We start from the raw sequence: 19,431 nt of genomic DNA, 5'->3' as shown, positions 1-19,431 counted from the left end.
AGTTCCACACTTCTGGCAAACGCCCTGCCCAATGGTATCACTCTCCCCGCAAAATTGAGGTTACCTGCTAACGACTGCAACTCCCGCAGGGTCGCCTTGCTTTTCCCCAATAGGCCCCGTATCATGACCTGTAGTTTCTGTACCTTGTCCTGCGGGAGCCTACACTGGCCCTTCACTGAATCAATCTCAATCCCCAGAAATGTCAACGTAGTGGCTGGACCCATGGTCTTCCCTGGCATCAACGGCACCCCAAACTGTCCCATCCTCCCTTGAAATTCTTCCATCAGGGCCCTGCATTCCTCTCTCCCCTTTCTCCCAATGAAGAGGAAATCATCCAGGTAATGCAAAATTCCCCCTTCCTTCGCTTTTTGCCTTACTGTAAATTCCAAGAAGGAGCTGAACGCCTCAAAATAAGCGCATGAGATAGCGCAACCCATTGGCAGGCACCTGTCGTAATAGTAGTCGTTGCCCACCTTGAAACCCAGCAAATGGTAACTGTCTTTGTGGATTGGTAACAATCGAAAAGCCGACTCTATGTCTGCTTTCCCTAGCAGAGCCCCCTCTCCAGCCGTTTTCACCATTTGCACCGCATCCTCCAGGGAGGCTTACTGTACCCTGGACAATTCTTCAGGTATGCCATCATTCACCACTGACCCTCGGGGAAGGACAGGTGGTGGATCAGGCAGAACTGGCCCTCTTCCTTCTTCGGTACCAACCCTAGTGGGGATACCACCAAGTTGCCCATGGGTGGAGCAGGGAATGGGCCTGCCACTCTTCCCAGCTTCACTTCCTTCTCCACCTTCCTCTCTACCACCTCTGGTTTCTCCAACGCTGACCGTGGGTTGGCCGCCTCATTCCCCCCCTGGCTACCTACCCCCGGGATCTGAAAACCCCACCTGAACCCTTGCCACAACAACTTCGCATCCACCTTATTATGATATATATTCAGAAAAGGAGTCATGGCAAGGAGGTTAACCGGCGTGGGTAATTTCCCTTTAATCATAATTTCGTCATTTACAATTTCCCCCACATTGCATTGCTTTACCGGTACTTTAGTCCCCATTTGCTTTCTCTTTTGGTTTGCTACTGTCCTTGTGTTTGGCCTCGCCTGGGGTGGCTCTGCGGGGACCGGCGCTGCCTCCCCTTTGGTGCTTGTACCTGCATGATTTCCCATACGACCAGTACCCCTCTGCAAACCTCCAGCAGTTCTCTTGCTCCCCCTGGTGGGCTGCTGCCCGATACACCCAGGAGGAAGGCCTGCAAAAGCACCTCCTCCCCCGCTGTGTGTACCCCCCTCTGCCCCTCCCCGCCCGGGACCTCTCCCCTTGCGGCTTGTCCTCTGGCTCCCTGGAGGGTACCACTTTGTCGATGTAACCCCCGACATCCAATTCGTCCCATGACATGGCTGGCTATATTTGCATCTTTAGCCTGAAACCCCGGTCATATTCCAGCCACCCCTCGCCGCCATATTTCTGATACAAGTCATGCACATACTGCTCATAAGCTATCATTGCAAGCGCATCCTGTGGGTATCTTTCCAACATCCCTAAATGTACATCCTATAAGCCTTGAGCCAATTGTTAATGGAGTGCTCAACCTTGGTGCTCTCCCTGTCCCTCTTTTCCTTTTCCTTCTCGGACAGCTCTTTCAGTCCTCCCCCCATGGGCACAATTCCTAATAAGTCAAAGATGTCAATACATTCTTTCCTCCACAACATCTCCTTTACCGCCAATGGAACATGCCATACCAAAGAATTCACTGTTGCCCGCATTGGAGCAAACCCTGGCATTGGTCTCCCATACTGAGTTGCCTGACCCCAAGCTCCCCCTGGTCCACTGCTGGTCAGGCCTGACGCTGGCAGCTGCGCTGCGCTCTGCACCCCTGCCACGACCACCCCCGGCCCCTGCCCCCATCCACTCTGGCCCGCTTGCGCACTTGTTGGGGCCACTGGTACCGGTGGCTGAACCATCCCCGTGGTGCTAGGTGCCCCTGTCCCTTGACTCCACCACTCCTGTCCCCCTGGTGTCCCTGCTGCGGCAGCCATCTGTGATTGATGACGGACCCCCCCAGGCGGACCCACGCTAGGCAGACCGACTGATAAAAATCCCCCGGGTGGGATCCCGCTCTTCTGTGGCAACTGACTTATTCCCCCTACTTGAGACCATACCTGACCCCCATTTCCGCCTCATGGTGCCCCAAAGCCCTGGGCTGTCCCGTGCTGAGTCGCTGTTCCCACACTATTCACCATTCCTTCCATTACACTGGCATTAGAAATTACATTTGGCACTTGCCCATTTTTCCCCCATGCTTGCATGCATTCCAACACCATACCTTTCACCATCTCCAGGGATGTGGTTCCTTCCCCAGCTACTTCCACCATTCTGGTCGCAGGAGTGCTGGGTGGGCTCACACGGTTCCCTGGAGCCTCAGCAGGTGTAGGAGCCGTTAAGGCCACATCCTCCTGCGCCCTCCCCTTTTGACGCGGCCTCTTGGTGCCGTTAGCTTGTTCCTTGCTCGCCTTAGCCTTTGCCGTCATTGTCCTCTTTCTTTTCTTCACCTGGACCTCTTCTTCCTCGTCTTCTTCCACACTGTGAATCTCCACCTCCACCACCGTTGCCTCACTGGCACTGTCCTGAAACATGAGAGGTGAGCTCTCTACCACTTGGCTGTGTCCAAGCCCTTCCTGGCCCGGTTGGGCCACCATTGTTGTCATCCAATCCGGCCCATGTGTTTCTGCCGCCACCCTGACCATCTCCAAAAAGGCTGCAAGATCCATTGTTTGTGGATCTACTGCTGGGCCAACTGCCTGCTTCCTGTCCCTCCTGGGAAGCCTGCTGCTGTTCCCCATGCTCACCGTCCTCTCCTAACCTCTTGGTGCTCGCCTGCTTGTTACAGGTCTCTCTGTGTGTTTTTGTGGCCTTTCCACTGGCCCACTGCTCCCGGTAAGTAGGTCTGGCCCTGGGCGTCCCGACCGCTCTGTCCGATCTGCTGGCGCCTGCCCACCTGCTCGCTTCCACCCCCCGCTGCTTCGTTGTGGCCTGATGTGCAGCGAGCAACCGCAGGCAAGTCCGTGCGGCCCGCCTCCTGGAAGCCCGTTTGGGCGTCCGAGTCCTTCCGCACTGTCCGCGGCTCCAAAACGGGTGCTGCCGGTGCCTGTGCTCAAATCAAGCGCAACCGCTTGAAGTTGTCCGCCTGCCTCCTTTGTGCGGTGCCGCAGCAACCGATGAGCGTGCCAGCACCTGGGCGTGGCAACCAATGAATGTGCCGGCACCTGGGGCGGCAGCCGATGACTGTGCCGGCACCGGGGGGCGGCAGCCGATGACTGTGCCGACACCTAGGTCACAGGAACCCACCGCGGCCCGCATGTGGTTGACCGCCCGTGTAGTCTGGCGTCTTCGTACGGGGCTGCTGCCTCGGACGTACCTTCCGGTCTTTCTCCGCCGACGCTCCCGGGATCCTGGGCTCCTGCCCCGCCTTCACAGCACGGCTGAGTCGCGTCCGCTCATGCTTTCCTCCTCGCTCCTGGGCTCCTGCCCCGCCTTCGTCGTCACGCTGAGCCGGCTCTGCTCAAGCTGGCCTCCTCGGTCCTGGGCTCCTGCCCCGCTTTCCTTTGCTCCGCTGCGATGCGTTTGGTACGGCAACCAAGACTGCTGGGCAATCGCAAGCAAACTCCTCCTTCCAAGCGAACCAAAAACGAAATCCTTCTGCACCAGCGAGTCAGCAGGGTCCCACTGCAGGAGCGAGATGTTTCTGCCGTCGGACCCTGCTGCTTATAAGGCGGCTCACCCCACCCACTTCCTTTGTTTAGCCCTTCGCTGGCTTTTGGGTTGTTTTGCCGCCCTGGCGCTGTTCTGCCCCCTGCCCTCCCCTTTCCCAGGGGGAGGGTACCAGGGTCTAGGAGCCGTGACCCTGCAGCGGTTAAAATGCTGCCTCCTCCATTTTGCTTGTGGTCTTTTCCGTCGTCAGTGACACAATTTGAGCTCCGCCTCCGACTGCTGTGAGTCTCCTGAACGCTACTTCTGAGACACAGCGTTCAGGAAAATGTGGCGAGTCTCGCCATGTCTGGAGCAGCAGTTAGGGGCAGAGAGCTTTGCTCAACTTTAGGGGCTTACATCGCTCATGCATATGAGCCACTCAGCTGCATGCATAGAGACACACTGCCACAGTGTTGCTATCCAATGACTTCACAAACTGCATCTGAAAGTTGTCCTTTGATCAACTGCCCAAACTCAAACGAAGACATCCAAAGACATCCAAAGACACCCAAAGACACCCAAAGCCGTATATATGCCTCAAGCTTTCAGACATTTTACTGCCAGGGTGACTATTCTGACAGAGGAAATGAGCACCATACCAAGTATGCATTGCATGCTCAGAAGGAATTAATCTTTGAATTACCAGAACAGACATGTTTGATCAATTGGTGGTCATTCTTATGTTCCCAAAATGCACTTTGTTTTTATGCAAAGAAACCAGCATCCTATATTCAAGGCATTCGACACTTAGCTCTGCCCCCTAGTCCCGCCCACACCACTGACAATCCGTCCCCCCTCGCACAGGGGGATTAGGGGGGTGGGGGGTGTTCCGCCAGTAAATGTTGTCAATTTCCAGCACTGGTTACTGCTGATCACTTACCAGGGTCACGGGCGCCAGGGAAGGCTTCTTCCTGTAGTAGTCGAAGTTGCAGAGCTTCAGGTTGAGAAGGAGGGTATAGTATGACACCATGTAGAGGCTGTCTGCATTCAGAAGGGTCTGGAAGCTAATGTTACTGTTCCCTTCCAAGCCTGGCGAGTTCATCACACCTGCAAGAACAGAGACAGAACCCTTCTTGAGGAAATAGTGAAAGCTGCATCCTGGAGTCAGTGATATAGCTACTTACAGTATGTAATTAAATATTGCTTATTAAAACGGTTACACACGTTATCATAGGTCTGAGTGAGACATCAAGGAAATAGAAAGAGTGTGCTATGATATACAAACTTTAACATCTGTTTTTTAGAGGTTATACTATTCATTTGTTACCCACAGATGGAAACTATATGGAATACCAAGCTCAATCGCCCCCTAGAGAGAGGTGGGTGTGGCTTCCAGCATCCTTTGCAGTGTTAAACCTTTCGTTTGATACTTGGTAGGACAGAAATGGGAGTCCTAGGTACCTCAGTAGGGCCAGTTAGAATAGTGGCGTCTGGACGCGACCCAGTAGAGAAATTGTTAGATATGTTGTATAAGCATCACTGATTACACATTAATAGTAGAAATGATGTACAATGAGGTGTGTTACCTAAAAATATTACTATTTACTCCTCGTTGAGAAACAAAAAGTACAAAACCTAATCGAAACATGCATATACCTCGGCAAAGCAACAACATCAATTTGCAGCGTCTCTCTTGTCCAACAGCTGCAAGGCAGGCACTTTTAACAAAGGGTGGGAGCAGTAAAAGAACTCTCAAAGCAAAAATCTTCAGCAAGTGGCACCTCACAATCACTCAGAGACGGTATCAGCAAAGATGCCCATCACAATGTCGACAAATCTGACAGGGCATGGCCGCTGAGAATAGGAAGCCGTGCCCGGCTGCCGTCAATGCGCCAGTCACAGTACCTGTGGCAGCAGTGCCTGGCCTGGAGCCATGCCTGAGCGTGATGCCTTAAAGTGCTGTGGTCATGCCCTGGCCGTATTGTGCCTGGAATCAAAAAATAGGGCTCCTGGTGTGGAACCTATTCTACCCAGGAGGGTTAACTAGGAAAACAAAAGATACAAATGAATAGGTCCAAGGATGCTCAGCTCAGAACAACACCTCCACATGTATTATCAAACTCTGCATTGCTAAGGAAGGAATCACTCTTCAATAGTATGTTGTAGAGATAAATCTCATTTTTTTATATTAAAGTTGTGTGCAAAAAGACATAAATCCAACATTTAGAGAAATTAAGACATCAAAATGGTTTGCTAAAACAGAACAATCAGACAAAAAAACAGAAAGATATTTACAACACATAGTGCCAAAAAAACATTTTTTGGGACAATCTCCAAATTGTGTGTGTGTAACAAACCCGACTCCTATTAGGATTTGCCAAGAAATTCACATATTGCAGTGTACATATTCAAGTCAATATTTGTGGAAAACACATAGAACAATGGTGGGTACACAAAATTATTTTTCTTGCGTAAACAGCATTAATGTGCTGTAGTTTTGGGGGGAGTAGTGCGTCTACACCAGGTGTTTCAGCCGTTTCTAGGTGGGCTAGGTGTGCCTCATCTGTAACACGGCCTTCATCAGGACTGAGTTCTGTGTAGATTGACGTCTGTGCTGCAGGGGAAGGAGACTACAGTCAGGGGGGTGTCTGAGCCAAAATTATGTAGTTTGCGTGAATCACGTGTGGTTGATGTAAAATCAAAAAGCACATAGCTTACCTATGGGTTAATAGATTTCACAGGCGCTAAATTTGAGATCTGCTAGCCGCATGGGCTGGTCTCTGTATGGTCCTGTTGCAAATAACAGAGAACGAGAGAAGCAAAGGGAGGTTGAAGCTAAACATGTCCCCGTTTAAAAAGGCATGAAAAAATGCTTTTTATTATATGCAGGGAAAAAAGTCTTACCTCTCGCTGGAGGTCGAAAAATGCTGATCCAGGGTGGTATCAGTGGGAAACAGACACGGCTTGCACAGCTAAAAAATATATATGGCTCAAGGTGAGTGTGGTTACCTAGTAACAACTGTCTCATATATATAGCAGTAAGTGCAGGGTTTACTTTAAAGTACCTGTGAGGGTTGCAGCATGGGCAGCCTGTCTGCCAAAAAAGTACGAGCTGGAGCTCCTCAGGCTGCTGTGTCACAGTTGAGACTGCAGGGGCCTGACTGCAAAGCGTTGGTAACGCTGTTGCTAGGTCCCTGTAGGTATTTATATGTCAGCCATCTTGGAATGGCCCTAGGATCGAGTGAGAAACAAAATGATAGATTCTGCTCCATCCGGGGGGCACAAAAAAAGCTCAATCAATTATGGGTGTGATTAGTGTCAACGCGTGTCTAAAAAGTTAATTTAGACAATATTGTTGACAAACGGTTGTCATGGCAACCGTAATCATTGCGGGGTGGCATTGGTTTTTTATACTCTGAGACAACATAGCTAATGGCCCCATGAGGTTGTGATTACCGAAAATGCTCCATTTCAATATGTTGTGGCATGGATCACAAAATGTTTATGTGTCTCAGGAATCTCAGCAGAGAAAAACCATAATTAAGTAGGTGGACAGTTTGTATTGTATTACTAACAGCCCGAGAGGGTGAGAATTAGGGCGTGTCGCCTGGAAACTTAATACATAGTTTCATAATGACAGAAAACATTTGGAATTAACAAAGAAAGTATAGTTTTTCATGTAGGTGATTTCATACATTGACCAAAAAAAACACAGTGTCATAATGTCTACTGACTTCTGCATTTCATGAAATGAAAAATGATCATAGTGTTAAGTTCATAGCTCATACTCAATCATTGGGCACATGTGATTACAGGAAAGACTTCCATTCAACTGACACATTTAGACCAGCCTGAACGGAGTTAAGTCTGTGGACCCACCGTTGTTCTAATTGGGTCAGCGTTTTGTTCAGATCCCCCCACGCTTTGCTGGTTTCACTTTTTGGAGGACAAACCATCTTAGATCAGTATCACTATGGTTCTTACTGATAAAATGCTCTACTAGGGGCTTGTCTGCTACCTTGTTCCTGATACAGGAACGATGTTCAGAGATGCGCATTTTGATGGCACGTGTGGTTTTTCCTATGTAGAGGAGTTTGCAAGGGCATTGTATTACATATATGACACCCTTCGTGTTGCAGTTTGTAAAATCTTTCATTGTCCATTTAACTTGTGCATGTTCGAAAGATTTCTTTTGTAGGGTCAAAGGGCATGCCACACATTGACCACATACCCGAAGGCCTCCAGGTACGGAACATCCCCAGGGTATTTACAGATAACCCTAAGTTCACGAAAAACTTTAGTGGGGTTGGAAATAAATGCAGCCGCGATTGGTTGATTCTGGTTATAGACACGGCTAAAGAGGAATGTGAAAAACAAGGCGCTGAATTAATCGATTTGGAAAAAAAGTTTCTCGAAGACAAATCCATTCAGGATGCTAAGGATAAGTGGGATAAATAGGAGTTGGAAATCACCAAGTTCAAAAATCTGACACTGGACAGGAAGGTGGACAAGTTCAAAAAAGACCTAGCGAACTCTTCAGAAGAAAAAACCTATCCTTTTCTCAGACCTACATACTACACAGATTTACAAGCAAGCCAAAACTACAATCGGAGAAATAGATCAGTCAATTTCACAGGGACCTCCTCCAGCGGGAGTGGAAGTACCTCAAGCCTACCGGGATCTACAGTGCAACAGCAACCACAACCTTTTTTTCCCAGGGGCGGACAAAGAGGAAGACCCAGGAGACGACCGACGCAACCAGGACAGCGAATGAGAACGCGCCAGTGGTACCAAAACCAAGAACAGAACCAGGGATACCAGTCTTCATCTTATCCACCCGCTTTATGACCCCACCAGAATTAAGGCTCCTTGCCAAGGGTTTATCCTTCGTCCCTGCCCAAAAGGCACGACCTTTCGAGATTGAATTAGAACTGCGGAAATTCTTCAGAAATGTACGTTTGAAACTTTTTTTGAAGTTTACTTACCTTCGTGCAGAGACACTGGACAACAACAACCACAGAATAAGTCAGACAACACTACAGGTTTAAAAGAACAATCCAAGTTCTATCCTCCACCTGGCTCGACTCCCGTCGAGATCATAACTTTTGAGAAGATAGTCACCAAGACCATACTAGCTGGTTTTAAAAAAGACAACTTCTACAGCGATAACCTTGACAAAGAAGAAAGGATTGCTATGAGAAATTTGGAAACCGACAGATCAATCACAATCAAGCCCGCAGACAAAGGGGGCGGCATAGTCGTTTGGGATACCTCTGATTACAACATTGAGTGCCTACGACTACTGGGCGATCGAGAAGCTTACCTACCTTTGGACTACAACCCTACCAAGGTCCTCCAAGACGAAATTGCAAGCCTCACTCACCACGCCCTCACGCAAGGTTGGATATGTGAAGATGAGAAGATGTTCTTGAACAAAACCAACCCACGCATCCCAGCCTTCTATATCATCCCAAAGATGCATAAAAATTCAGAAAAACCGCCCGGTAGACCGATTGTATCGGCGTGTGAATCCCTCCTGGAACCTTTGTCCCTTTACACAGACTATTTTCTAAAACCTTCTTTTGTAATCAAAATGCCCTCCTACCTAAAGGATACCACACACACTATTAACTTACTTGACAACATCATCCTCACCACCGATAGCCTCCTTGTCACAATGGATGTCGAGGCTCTATATACATCGATACCACAACAAGAAGGTCTAGAAGCCATTTGTGACATCCTGAACACCAGAGAAGACTTAGATTCTACCCCCACAAATTTCATCCTTGAGTGCACTAGATTGGCAATGTCTGAACATTTCTTCCTGTTCCAGAACCAAATCTACAAACAAACTAAAGGTGTGAGTATGGGCGCTACTTTCGCCCCGGACATTGCCAATCTATATATGGCCCGCTACGAAAAGAACCATGTCTTCACGCCAGACAACCCCTTCCTAGGAAACATCTCATTATGGAAGAGATACATTGACGACGTGATTATTTTATGGCAGGGGACACCTTTGGAACTACAACAGTTCCACAGTTGGATCAACTTAAGAAATACTCACATTAATTTTACCATGCATTGGGACCACCACCAAATAGATTTCTTGGATCTGCATATCTACAAGACCGGGGATCGACTAAAAACTGAGTTGTTTCGAAAACCCACGGACCGCAACACTTTGTTGCACTTCCAAAGTTATCATCCGATGGGATTAAAGTACAATTTACCTTACAGACAATTTTTGCGTATACGAAGAAATTGTTCAGACCTGGCAAAATTCCATCAACATGCGGAAGGACTAACCCAACGACTTGCAGAGAGAGGCTATCCAAAAAAGGCCATCAACCAAGCCAAAAAGAGAGCCAAACATACACCTAGAGAAATCTGTTTGGCAAACAAACCAAAAAAAGATTTGGGAAGACTGGTATGTGTCACCACTTTTGGACCTTTGAGCCTATTGATCCAGAAAACCATCAAGAAGAACTGGCATTTGGTGAAACACCCCGGCACTCTGCACAATGTGCCATGTTTTGCTTTCAAGAAAAACAGAAATCTAAGAGACGCTCTAGTACACACCTTCATAGAGCCACCCCCACAAACACAGAACACACTATGGGATTTACCTCAGATAGTTGGACATCACAAATGTGGTCAATGTGTGGCATGCCCTTTGACCCTACAAAAGAAATCTTTCGAACATGCACAAGTTAAATGGACAATGAAAGATTTTACAAACTGCAACACGAAGGGTGTCATATATGTAATACAATGCCCTTGCAAACTCCTCTACATAGGAAAAACCACACGTGCCATCAAGATGCGCATCTCTGAACATCGTTCCGGTATCAGGAACAAGGTAGCAGACAAGCCCCTAGTAGAGCATTTTATCAGTAAGAACCATAGTGATACTGATCTAAGATGGTTTGTCCTCCAAAAAGTGAAACCAGCAAAGCGTGGGGGGGATCTGAACAAAACGCTGACCCAATTAGAACAACTGTGGGTCCACAGACTTAACTCCGTTCAGGCTGGTCTAAATGTGTCAGTTGAATGGAAGTCTTTCCTGTAATGACATGTGCCCAATGATTGAGTATGAGCTATGAACTTCTTAACACTATGATCATTTTTCATTTCATGAAATGCAGAAGTCAGTAGACATTATGACACTGTGTGTTTTTTTTGGTCAATGTATGAAATCACCTACATGAAAAACTATACTTTCTTTGTTAATTCCAAATGTTTTCTGTCATTATGAAACTATGTATTAAGTTTCCAGGCGACACGCCCTAATTCTCACCCTCTAGGGCTGTTAGTAATACAATACAAACTGTCCACCTACTTAATTATGGTTTTTCTCTGCTGAGATTCCTGAGACACAAACATTTTGTGATCCATGCCACAACATATTGAAATGAAGTATTTTCGGTAATCACAACCTCATGGGGCCATTAGCTATGTTGTCTCAGAGTATAAAAAACCAATGCCACCCCGCAATGCTTACGGTTGCCATGACAAACGTTTGTCAACAATATTGTCTAAATTAACTTTTTAGACACGCTTTGACACTAATCACACCCATAATTGATTGAGCTTTTTTTGTGCCCCCCCGGATGGAGCAGAATCCATCATTTTGTTTCTCACTCGATCCTAGGGCCATTCCAAGATGGCTGACATATAATTACCTACAGGGACCTAGCAACAGCGTTACCAACGCTTTGCAGTCAGGCCCCTGCAGTCTCAACTGTGACACAGCAGCCTGAGGAGCTCCAGCTCGTACTTTTTTGGCAGACAGGCTGCCCATGCTGCAACCCTCACAGGTACTTTAAAATAAACCCTGCACTTACTGCTATATATATGAGACAGTTGTTACTAGGTAACCACACTCACCTTGAGCCATATATATTTTTTAGCTGTGCAAGCTGTGTCTGTTTCCCACTGATACCACCCTGGATCAGGATTTTTCGAACTCCAGCGAGAGGTAAGACTTTTTTCCCTGCATATAATAAAAAACTTTTTTTCATGCCTTTTTAAACGGGGACATGTTTAGCTTCAACCTCCCTTTGCTTCTCTCGTTCTCTGTTATTTGCAACAGGACCATACAGAGACCAGCCCATGCGGCTAGCAGATCTCAAATTTAGCGCCTGTGAAATCTATTAACCCATAGGTAAGCTATGTGCTTTTTGATTTTACATCAACCACACGTGATTCACTCAAACTAAATAATTTTGGCTCAGACACCCCCCTGACTGTAGTCTCCTTCCCCTGCAGCACAGACGTCAATCTACACAGAACTCCGTCCTGATGAAGGCCGTGTTAAAGATGAGGCACACCTAGCCCACCTAGAAACGGCTGAAACACCTGGTGTAGACTCACTACTCCCCCCAAAACTACAGCACATTAATGCTGTTTACGCAAGAAAAATAATGTTGTGTACCCACCATTGTTCTATGTGTTTTCCACAAATGTTGACTTGAATATGTACACTGCAATATGTGAATTTCTTGGCAAATCCTAATAGGAGTCGGGTTTGTTACACACACACAATTTGGAGATTGTCCCAAAAAAAATTTTTTTGGCACTGTGTGTTGTAAATATCTTTCTGTTTTTTTGTCTGATTGTTCTGTTATAGCAAACCATTTTGATGTCTTAATTTCTCTAAATGTTGGATTTATGTCTTTTTGCACACAACTTTAATATAACAAAAATGAGATTTATCTCTACAACATACTATTGAAGAGTGATTCCTTCCTTAGCAATGCAGGGTTTGATAATACATGTGGAGGTGTTGTTCTGAGCCTAGCACGTATTGTGCCTGGGCCATGGCCGAAGCTTTGAAAGTTTGTATTGTCTTTAAAAAAGTGTCTTGGGGTCCCCTCACAGAGATATTTATGTAGGTTATCTATAAAGTCTAAGATACAATGCGGAATAACTACTTATGGAACGTGCAATCTGGTGGGGGGAGATGGTGAAGTGGATTAGTTTAACGGCGAAGTCGTGGCAGGAAGTAAGGAGAGGAGGATGTACTTGAGGACCCACAACAAATTGCCATCACATTAGTCAGTGTCAATCTGTTTAAGTAGTTCATGGGACCCCCTTTTCCACAATGCAACATTTTGACAGGTGGGCACGCCTCCTTGGTGTCTTTAGTCCCGCCCCCTTTTGATACAGTTTTGATATCAATTTAATATAAATGTTATATCAAAAAGATAACAAAATGTTTTGATATCGATCTTATATCAAATGTATATTTGATATAAATTGCGTATAATTTGTATATCAATTTGATACAAAATATACATTTTATATAAAAAAGGGTATCAATAAAATGTTTAATACTGTTTTTATATCAAATGCATAGAGAGATGGGAGCAGCCAGCGACGGTGTTGATTGGTTGACTACGGAGGGCAAAGTGGGCTCTGAGGACAGGAACGGTGAACTTGGGGTTTTGTTTTGTGACGCAGCGCAGGGACGTCATTTAAGTGTCTCCAGGGATCACAATAGCAACCCCTGTTTATTTTTTTCGACCTCTGGGCCAATCCTGCGACCCCATGGCCAATCCACCGATCATATCCTGGAAAGCGGGCCGGGGCTAAGTGGTATACGCACTTAGGCAAATGGAGGTATGCACGTTGTTGGGCTCCATTTTGTTGCAGCCACTCCAGTGTACCAGTCGCAGCCAGCCAGCAAGCCTCAGCAACTTTGCCGGTCCCCCCCGACATTCAGAGGTCTGACTCCTGCTGATTTAACACAGGTGAGGACAGGAAGAGTACTAGCGGACGATTGGTGTTGAGGGTGGGTCACTCGCGGGCACCCGGTGGGTCATGGATGAGGCACCCACCCATGCACAGATCTCACTCTGAGGATCGGAGTCGTCGGACCGCTACCAACAACAATGGTAACTTCCGAATGTGATGTGCACCAAATTGCTTCTGTAACGGTTTATTGAGAGACCACCCTCAACACGGGGAGTTCCTTCCCTCCCCACGCAAATAACTATTTGACTGATTATTTTCTTCAGCCCTACTTCAGAAGCATATCATGCCCCTTGTATCCCTTCCCCTGAGCTAACAATGAGCCAAGAACCAGGCCGGTGTACGGGAAATATATTAGTATTTATTTAAATACAAGTAATAGAAATTAGCATGAAAATGTCAAACACCACTTTATCCATGGCACACCACAATCAACTTCTCTCAGCATAAATTAATCACAAGAGTGAGTTGAACAGAACACAATCATAATTCTGCACTTTCTGCAAATTTCACGCCAAGAAATAATTACACTGATCTATAAACAAAGCAATTATCATGTAGTGCCGTGCGATTTTGGTTTTCCTGCAGGATTAAAAGGGTAGCAGTAGGATTTCAATATTGGTACCAATACATATGGCAATTATGATTTTGCCCACACCTTTGGTTGAAAATAAACACAGGGTGATTTAGCGGTTTGTTTTTCAGACCCTCCGCCCCCTTAATATGGTCTGTGTTGGGGAATTCTGACAAACAAATAGGAATGATTTGGGGATTTGAGACCCCCCGCTAATGAAAGGCCTGTGTTCGGGAAGCTGGATAAAAAGGTTGGACTGATTTAACAACAAAGACACCCCGCTTCCTAAAAGAAGTCGGAATCAGCAGGACAACAAGGATTACCCAATTCATGTATAGGCTATATTTTTCAGCACACATTGGGAAGAGAGCTTTGTTAATTTTGACTTAACAAAATTCACCCGCAGTGTTCTGCCAAATGGAGAATTCATTAAATTAATATTTTTAGTTGAATAGGAGCTACACAGTTTTGCCTCTCCACACCCACTATAAAGGGAAAGGATTCAAGGCAAGCAGACTGCCCCACCCTTTGTTCTCCCAGGGGTCAGTTCTAGTTACATAAAAAGCCTCCGTTTAAAGTTCAGGAAAGCCAGCTGCACCTCAGGACACTCTGGAAAGATAGCGCAGGGGTCTGGTCACTCCGCACTCAAAGATGGCCTCCCCCTCTCCACCATAGGACCCAGTCAGCTTTGAGGCCTTCCTAGAAATAGACTGCTCCACCCAGATGCACTCTCAGCAATCTCCTCTGGAGATTATTGCAATACCCTGTAATAATTACAGCAACTAGGATTGGAAAGTTATCCTTCTCTCTCCCCCCAAAAAGCCTCCAAGTCAGGATTGGTTTAGGAGTCTCGAGCAACATATGGCAATTCTCATTTGCAATAGCCATTTGTTCTCCTTTCAACTTTTTTGGCAAAAACTAGTTGTGTATCTACTACTATTACTAGCAACTGCCATAATAAGGGATACATTACTCACCGTAATCGTATTTCTGATGCTTGTATCAGCTTAGATTCACATGCTGTGCATAGGGCAACATCTAGTGGAAGCTGCAGAGTATTACAGTTGTTTTCGAAACTCGAAAAGGGACGTCGACAGGGCGTGCCAGTAATACTATCCCTAGTGAGACGTCCACTGTACCCATGGTCCTTCACACATTGAGGCCCCTCAGATGATTATTTTTCTGACATGGGGCAGCATGAAGTGTAGCTTGAGTACAGGTGTATGCAAGCAGATACGTATCAGACGAGCTTATAAGCATCCATGCGCCTTCTCTCCGCGGGGAGGAAGGGTGGGCGCATGTGAATCTAAGCAGATACAAGCATCAGAAATACGATTACGGTGAGTGATGTATCCCTTCTGAGCCTTGTGGAATCTGCTTAGATCACATGCTGTGCATAGATAAGCGAGCAGTGTTAGGAGAAGGTGGTGGGATGTGAGAAGGTTCATGGGCGAATAGATGTCTTAGAACCGCTTGCCCCACCTGTTTATCTGTCTTGGAATGAGTGTCAATGCAGTAATGCTGAGTGAAAGTGTGTATTGAGCTCCATGTAGCTGCTTTGCAAATGCTGTCTAGAGGGACATTTGCAATGAAGGCCAGAGTGGCTCCTGTGCTCCTTGTGGAGTGACCTCTAGACGTGAAAGGCAGTTGTTAGGGAGAATACTCTCTTTAGGCCGAATTTCCTAACCTAGTGAGTCCCCCAGCATCTTTGCTGGATTTCTGGAGTTTGTTTTTTTTCCTCCTGCCAAGAGTGAGACTCTTTTCCTCCCACTCTTGGACATGATTCATGGTATTCCTTTGATTGGTAATGTGTTTAATGGGCTATGGGGTCCTATACTCCATAGGGTCTCATGTGTTTTTCTTATGTGTGTTACACAGCACCCTCCGTGCAGTAACACAGGGGTGTCCTAGTCACACCCCACCATAGACTCCATACCCTGGGACTGACTACTGTCTCCCAGGGCATGTAAAGTTACCATTGGCTTTACTAGTCCCAAATTATTAACAGAAACCAGTACAAACCATCATATTGTGGACGTACTGGTCGGGGCAATTCGATTGCCCCGGGGTCTGTTAGTCGAGGGGGCACGTCTCCGTCCCCCCTGATTGAGTTTTGGCTGATGGCAGTGGAAACTACTTTTTATATTCGACCGCGAATATTTTCCTATGGGATTTTCCCATTGTTCGAGGCTACCAACTTTAATTATTTAATTCTCATAGCCTCGAACATACCGCCGGTTTATTTAATTAATATTAATTCTCCGGTTGGTATTTTTTGCCAAGACTCGATTCTAAAATGGCGTTTGTGTTCTCTTCTGTGACTACAACCCAAGTCGAGCCCTTTGTTCCACTTTTTGGCGGGCTTTTCCACAGAAGCCTCCAAAAGTGGTGCCACTCTGTCGGGGTACCACAGGGGGTGTGGGAGGGGGTTTAGGCACCCTGGACCGAGTTACTTTGGTAACTCAGGTCGCACTCTTGTGTGATTGGCCCAAGTGGTGAGCTGGCCGGCTCACCACTTAGCATGTTTGAGTGACAGCTAGGCTGAGTGAATGGAGGTTTTCTGCATAAAAGCAGGGCTTTGGGGACTGGAACTTCAGAAGTCGCCACAGGACCTGGGATTCCGACGAGGGAGAAGCTGAGCCGACCTACCACGACGACACCACCGGTGGAGCCCTGCAGAACCGACTCACCACTTCCCGACGACAGAGAAGATCTCCCGGCTGGAGAGGCTTCTTCCCCTGACTGGTGGGCACAACCAGTTTTCCTTTCTTTCTTCGCATCCCAGCCCGGTTTGTGGTCGAACTGCCCGTGCCAAGCACCCCTGCAGCCGGATAGCCACTCACCACTGAACCGCAAATCACCGGACCGCTCCTTGTACCTGAGAAACTCCGCGGCTGGTTTCTTCCCTGGCAGTGCAACAGACTCCTGTCTTCCTCCATGACGAGATCCTCTCCTCCCCCGGACGAAGCACTGACTTGCACCCGCTGCCAGGAACAACTGCCCCCGCTGGAGCGTTCTCACCACTTTAAGGTACCGTGTCCACCAGGCCTCCCTTTCTAAAGATTGCTACAAGGTAATAATAACTCCTTAACCTTCTGGACTGGGCTGGCCGCCTTGACCCTCTAACTGGTCCCTTTCTGTGGTCCAACTCCTTTTTGAACCTTTACAAGACCTTTGTGCACTGCAACCCTGTGACCTTGGACACATTTTGTTTGGATCCTCTGAAAGTGGATCCGGCCTCTTGAACTCTAACTTCACGGTTTTACTTTGCCTTCCTCCCTTGTTGTGTTCTTGAAAAAGTGTTGGGATCTGTTTCAATTTGTTCTCTGCTTTTTCTCTCCCTTTTTAAAACAAACTATTAGAGTGCCATATATGTTAAGCGCTCACCGTTGTCTGAAAATAAGTGGGGCTTGTCTAATATTCTTTTAAGGGAGTGTATATCTTTTAGTGACCGTGTTTTTGAATTGCTTACTATTAGTGCCTGTGTGTTTTTCTAGATGTGGTTTTAAATAAATAATTATATATCTTTTACACCAAGCCCTGGTCAGTGTTTACTTGTTCTGTGTGCTCTTGACCTATTGTGAATACTCTGTATACTGCCTAACTCTTCTTGAGGGAAGTCTGACTGCTCAGCCACAGCTACCAAGTGAATCTGTGTGGTACAGACTGCTACCAAGTAGGTTTACTGCCAAACACCTGTAGTCCTAAATCTTTTGCAGTGGTCCCAGAGGGAACTGCACAGGTTTCTGCCTAACAGCAGTTTCTTGTTTGATAATGAATAGCACAATTGTATACATCCGACTATCCATCTGGAGATGGCATTCTTGGAAATGCGGTCTCCTTCTCTGCCTGCTGCTATGGAGACAAACAGTTGGTCTGTTTTCCTTAGTGGTCTGGTCTTGTTTACATAGTAAAGGACCGCCCTCCTCACATTTAGTGTGTGGAATTTTACCTCCGCTGAGCTGGTGGGGTTCTGAAAGAAAGCCGGTAGCTCAATAGACTGGTTTCCGTGAAATTTAGAGATGAACTTAGGGGAGAACCTAGGGTGAGTACGTACAACCAGCGTGTCCTTTTGTTTAACAAAGAAAGGATCCTGCACTGACGATGCTTGTATTTCACTAACTCTTCTTATGGAAGTAATAGCCACTAAGAAGGCAGTTTTGTAAGTTAAGTGTTTAAGACTAGACTTATGCACCGGCTCGAAAGGAGGTCCCATGAGTTTAGCGAGTACAACATTGAGATCCCATCCTGGCGACGGGTTAGAAAGTGGAGGGTAAAGTCTCTTTACCCCCTCCATGAATGCTTTAATGATAGGCACCTTCCACCATGAGATCTTATTGTTGGAGGAAGTGTAGGCTGACAAGGCTGCCAGGTGGACCTTTAAAGAGTTGAATACTAACCCCGAATCCAGCAAGTGCAGCATATAAGTTAGAATGTGGGATGGAGTACATTCTATGCGGTTAATTTCTTTAGACTGGCACCAAATTACAAATCTCCTCCACATATTGAAATAACAGTGTCTAGTGTTAGGTTTTCTTGCTTCCTTCAAGATATCCATACACCTCTGTGGCAAGTTAAGATGTCCGAACTCTATGACTTCAGGAGCCATGCTGCCAAGTTTGTGAGTGTGCAGCCAAGTTCATTGAGTGAGGTTGAGGGTGCACGGTTAGCCCCCCCCCGTGCCCAGTGAGTAGATTGGTCAGGCACGGTAGCTTGATGGGGTCGCACATCGCCAGTTTGCGCAGATGTGGATACCAAGGTTGTCTTGCCCACATAGGAGCAACTAGGATGAGCGTCATCTGTTCCTTGTGGATCTTGTTCACCACCTTCTTCATGAGAGGTGTTGGGGGAAAAGTGTAAGCACATTTCCCTGACCAGTTCATCCATAGGGCGTTCCCCTTGGAGCCTGGCTGAGGGAATCTGGACGCAAAGTTTGAGCATTGACTGTTTTCTCTTGTGGCGAACAAGCCTATTGTGGGGTAACCCCATTAAGAGAAGAGGTTGTCTACGACCCCTGCGTGTAGTCGCCATTCGTGTTCCTCTGGCAGGGCATCTCTGCTCAGTGAATCTGCCAGAGAGTCGAGTTCCTGTCATGACCCTTGCCCCTGGCCCTCACTGGCAAGTCAGCCTTCCAGTTAGGGCCAGTTCAAAGGCCTTAAACCCTCATCCAAGACTCTCTTGGAGTCAGTCCTGGCGCCTTTGGCGCCAGGCTCATAACCATCATGAAGACCATCATTAGAATGGGACTATTTACTTGAGACTATTTAACTTGGGGGGGGGGTTCAGCCAACATGGAGGCACACACATAGCTCAGTTACAAGGAACTGACCTATGCGGTCTAGTCTTTTGGGTGTGGCAGGCCTGGGACTACTTTACCTGGACTACTTTGGGTGTGGCAGGCCT

The 19,431-nt window shown here is 47.0% G+C and overlaps 1 protein-coding gene across 2 annotated transcripts in view; it reads right to left on the bottom strand.

Annotated features, from left to right (window-relative positions):
• ARFGEF3 (ARFGEF family member 3) overlaps nt 1–19,431 on the bottom strand; it is a 1,236,769-nt gene that overhangs the window by 569,187 nt on the left and 648,151 nt on the right. For both annotated transcript variants that reach the window (XM_069608078.1, XM_069608079.1), the window contains exon 13: nt 4,636–4,802. In XM_069608078.1, coding sequence (XP_069464179.1) covers nt 4,636–4,802 — 167 coding nt within the window. The remainder of the gene's footprint in view (nt 1–4,635; nt 4,803–19,431) is intronic.

The sequence above is a fragment of the Ambystoma mexicanum genome, chromosome 4q (genome assembly GCF_040938575.1).
Source record: "Ambystoma mexicanum isolate Mex_15411 chromosome 4q, UKY_AmexF1_1, whole genome shotgun sequence".
NCBI classification, from domain to species: Eukaryota; Metazoa; Chordata; class Amphibia; order Caudata; family Ambystomatidae; genus Ambystoma; species Ambystoma mexicanum.
Note: the sequence above shows the minus strand (reverse complement) of the source record. Positions and strands in the feature narration are given on the sequence as shown.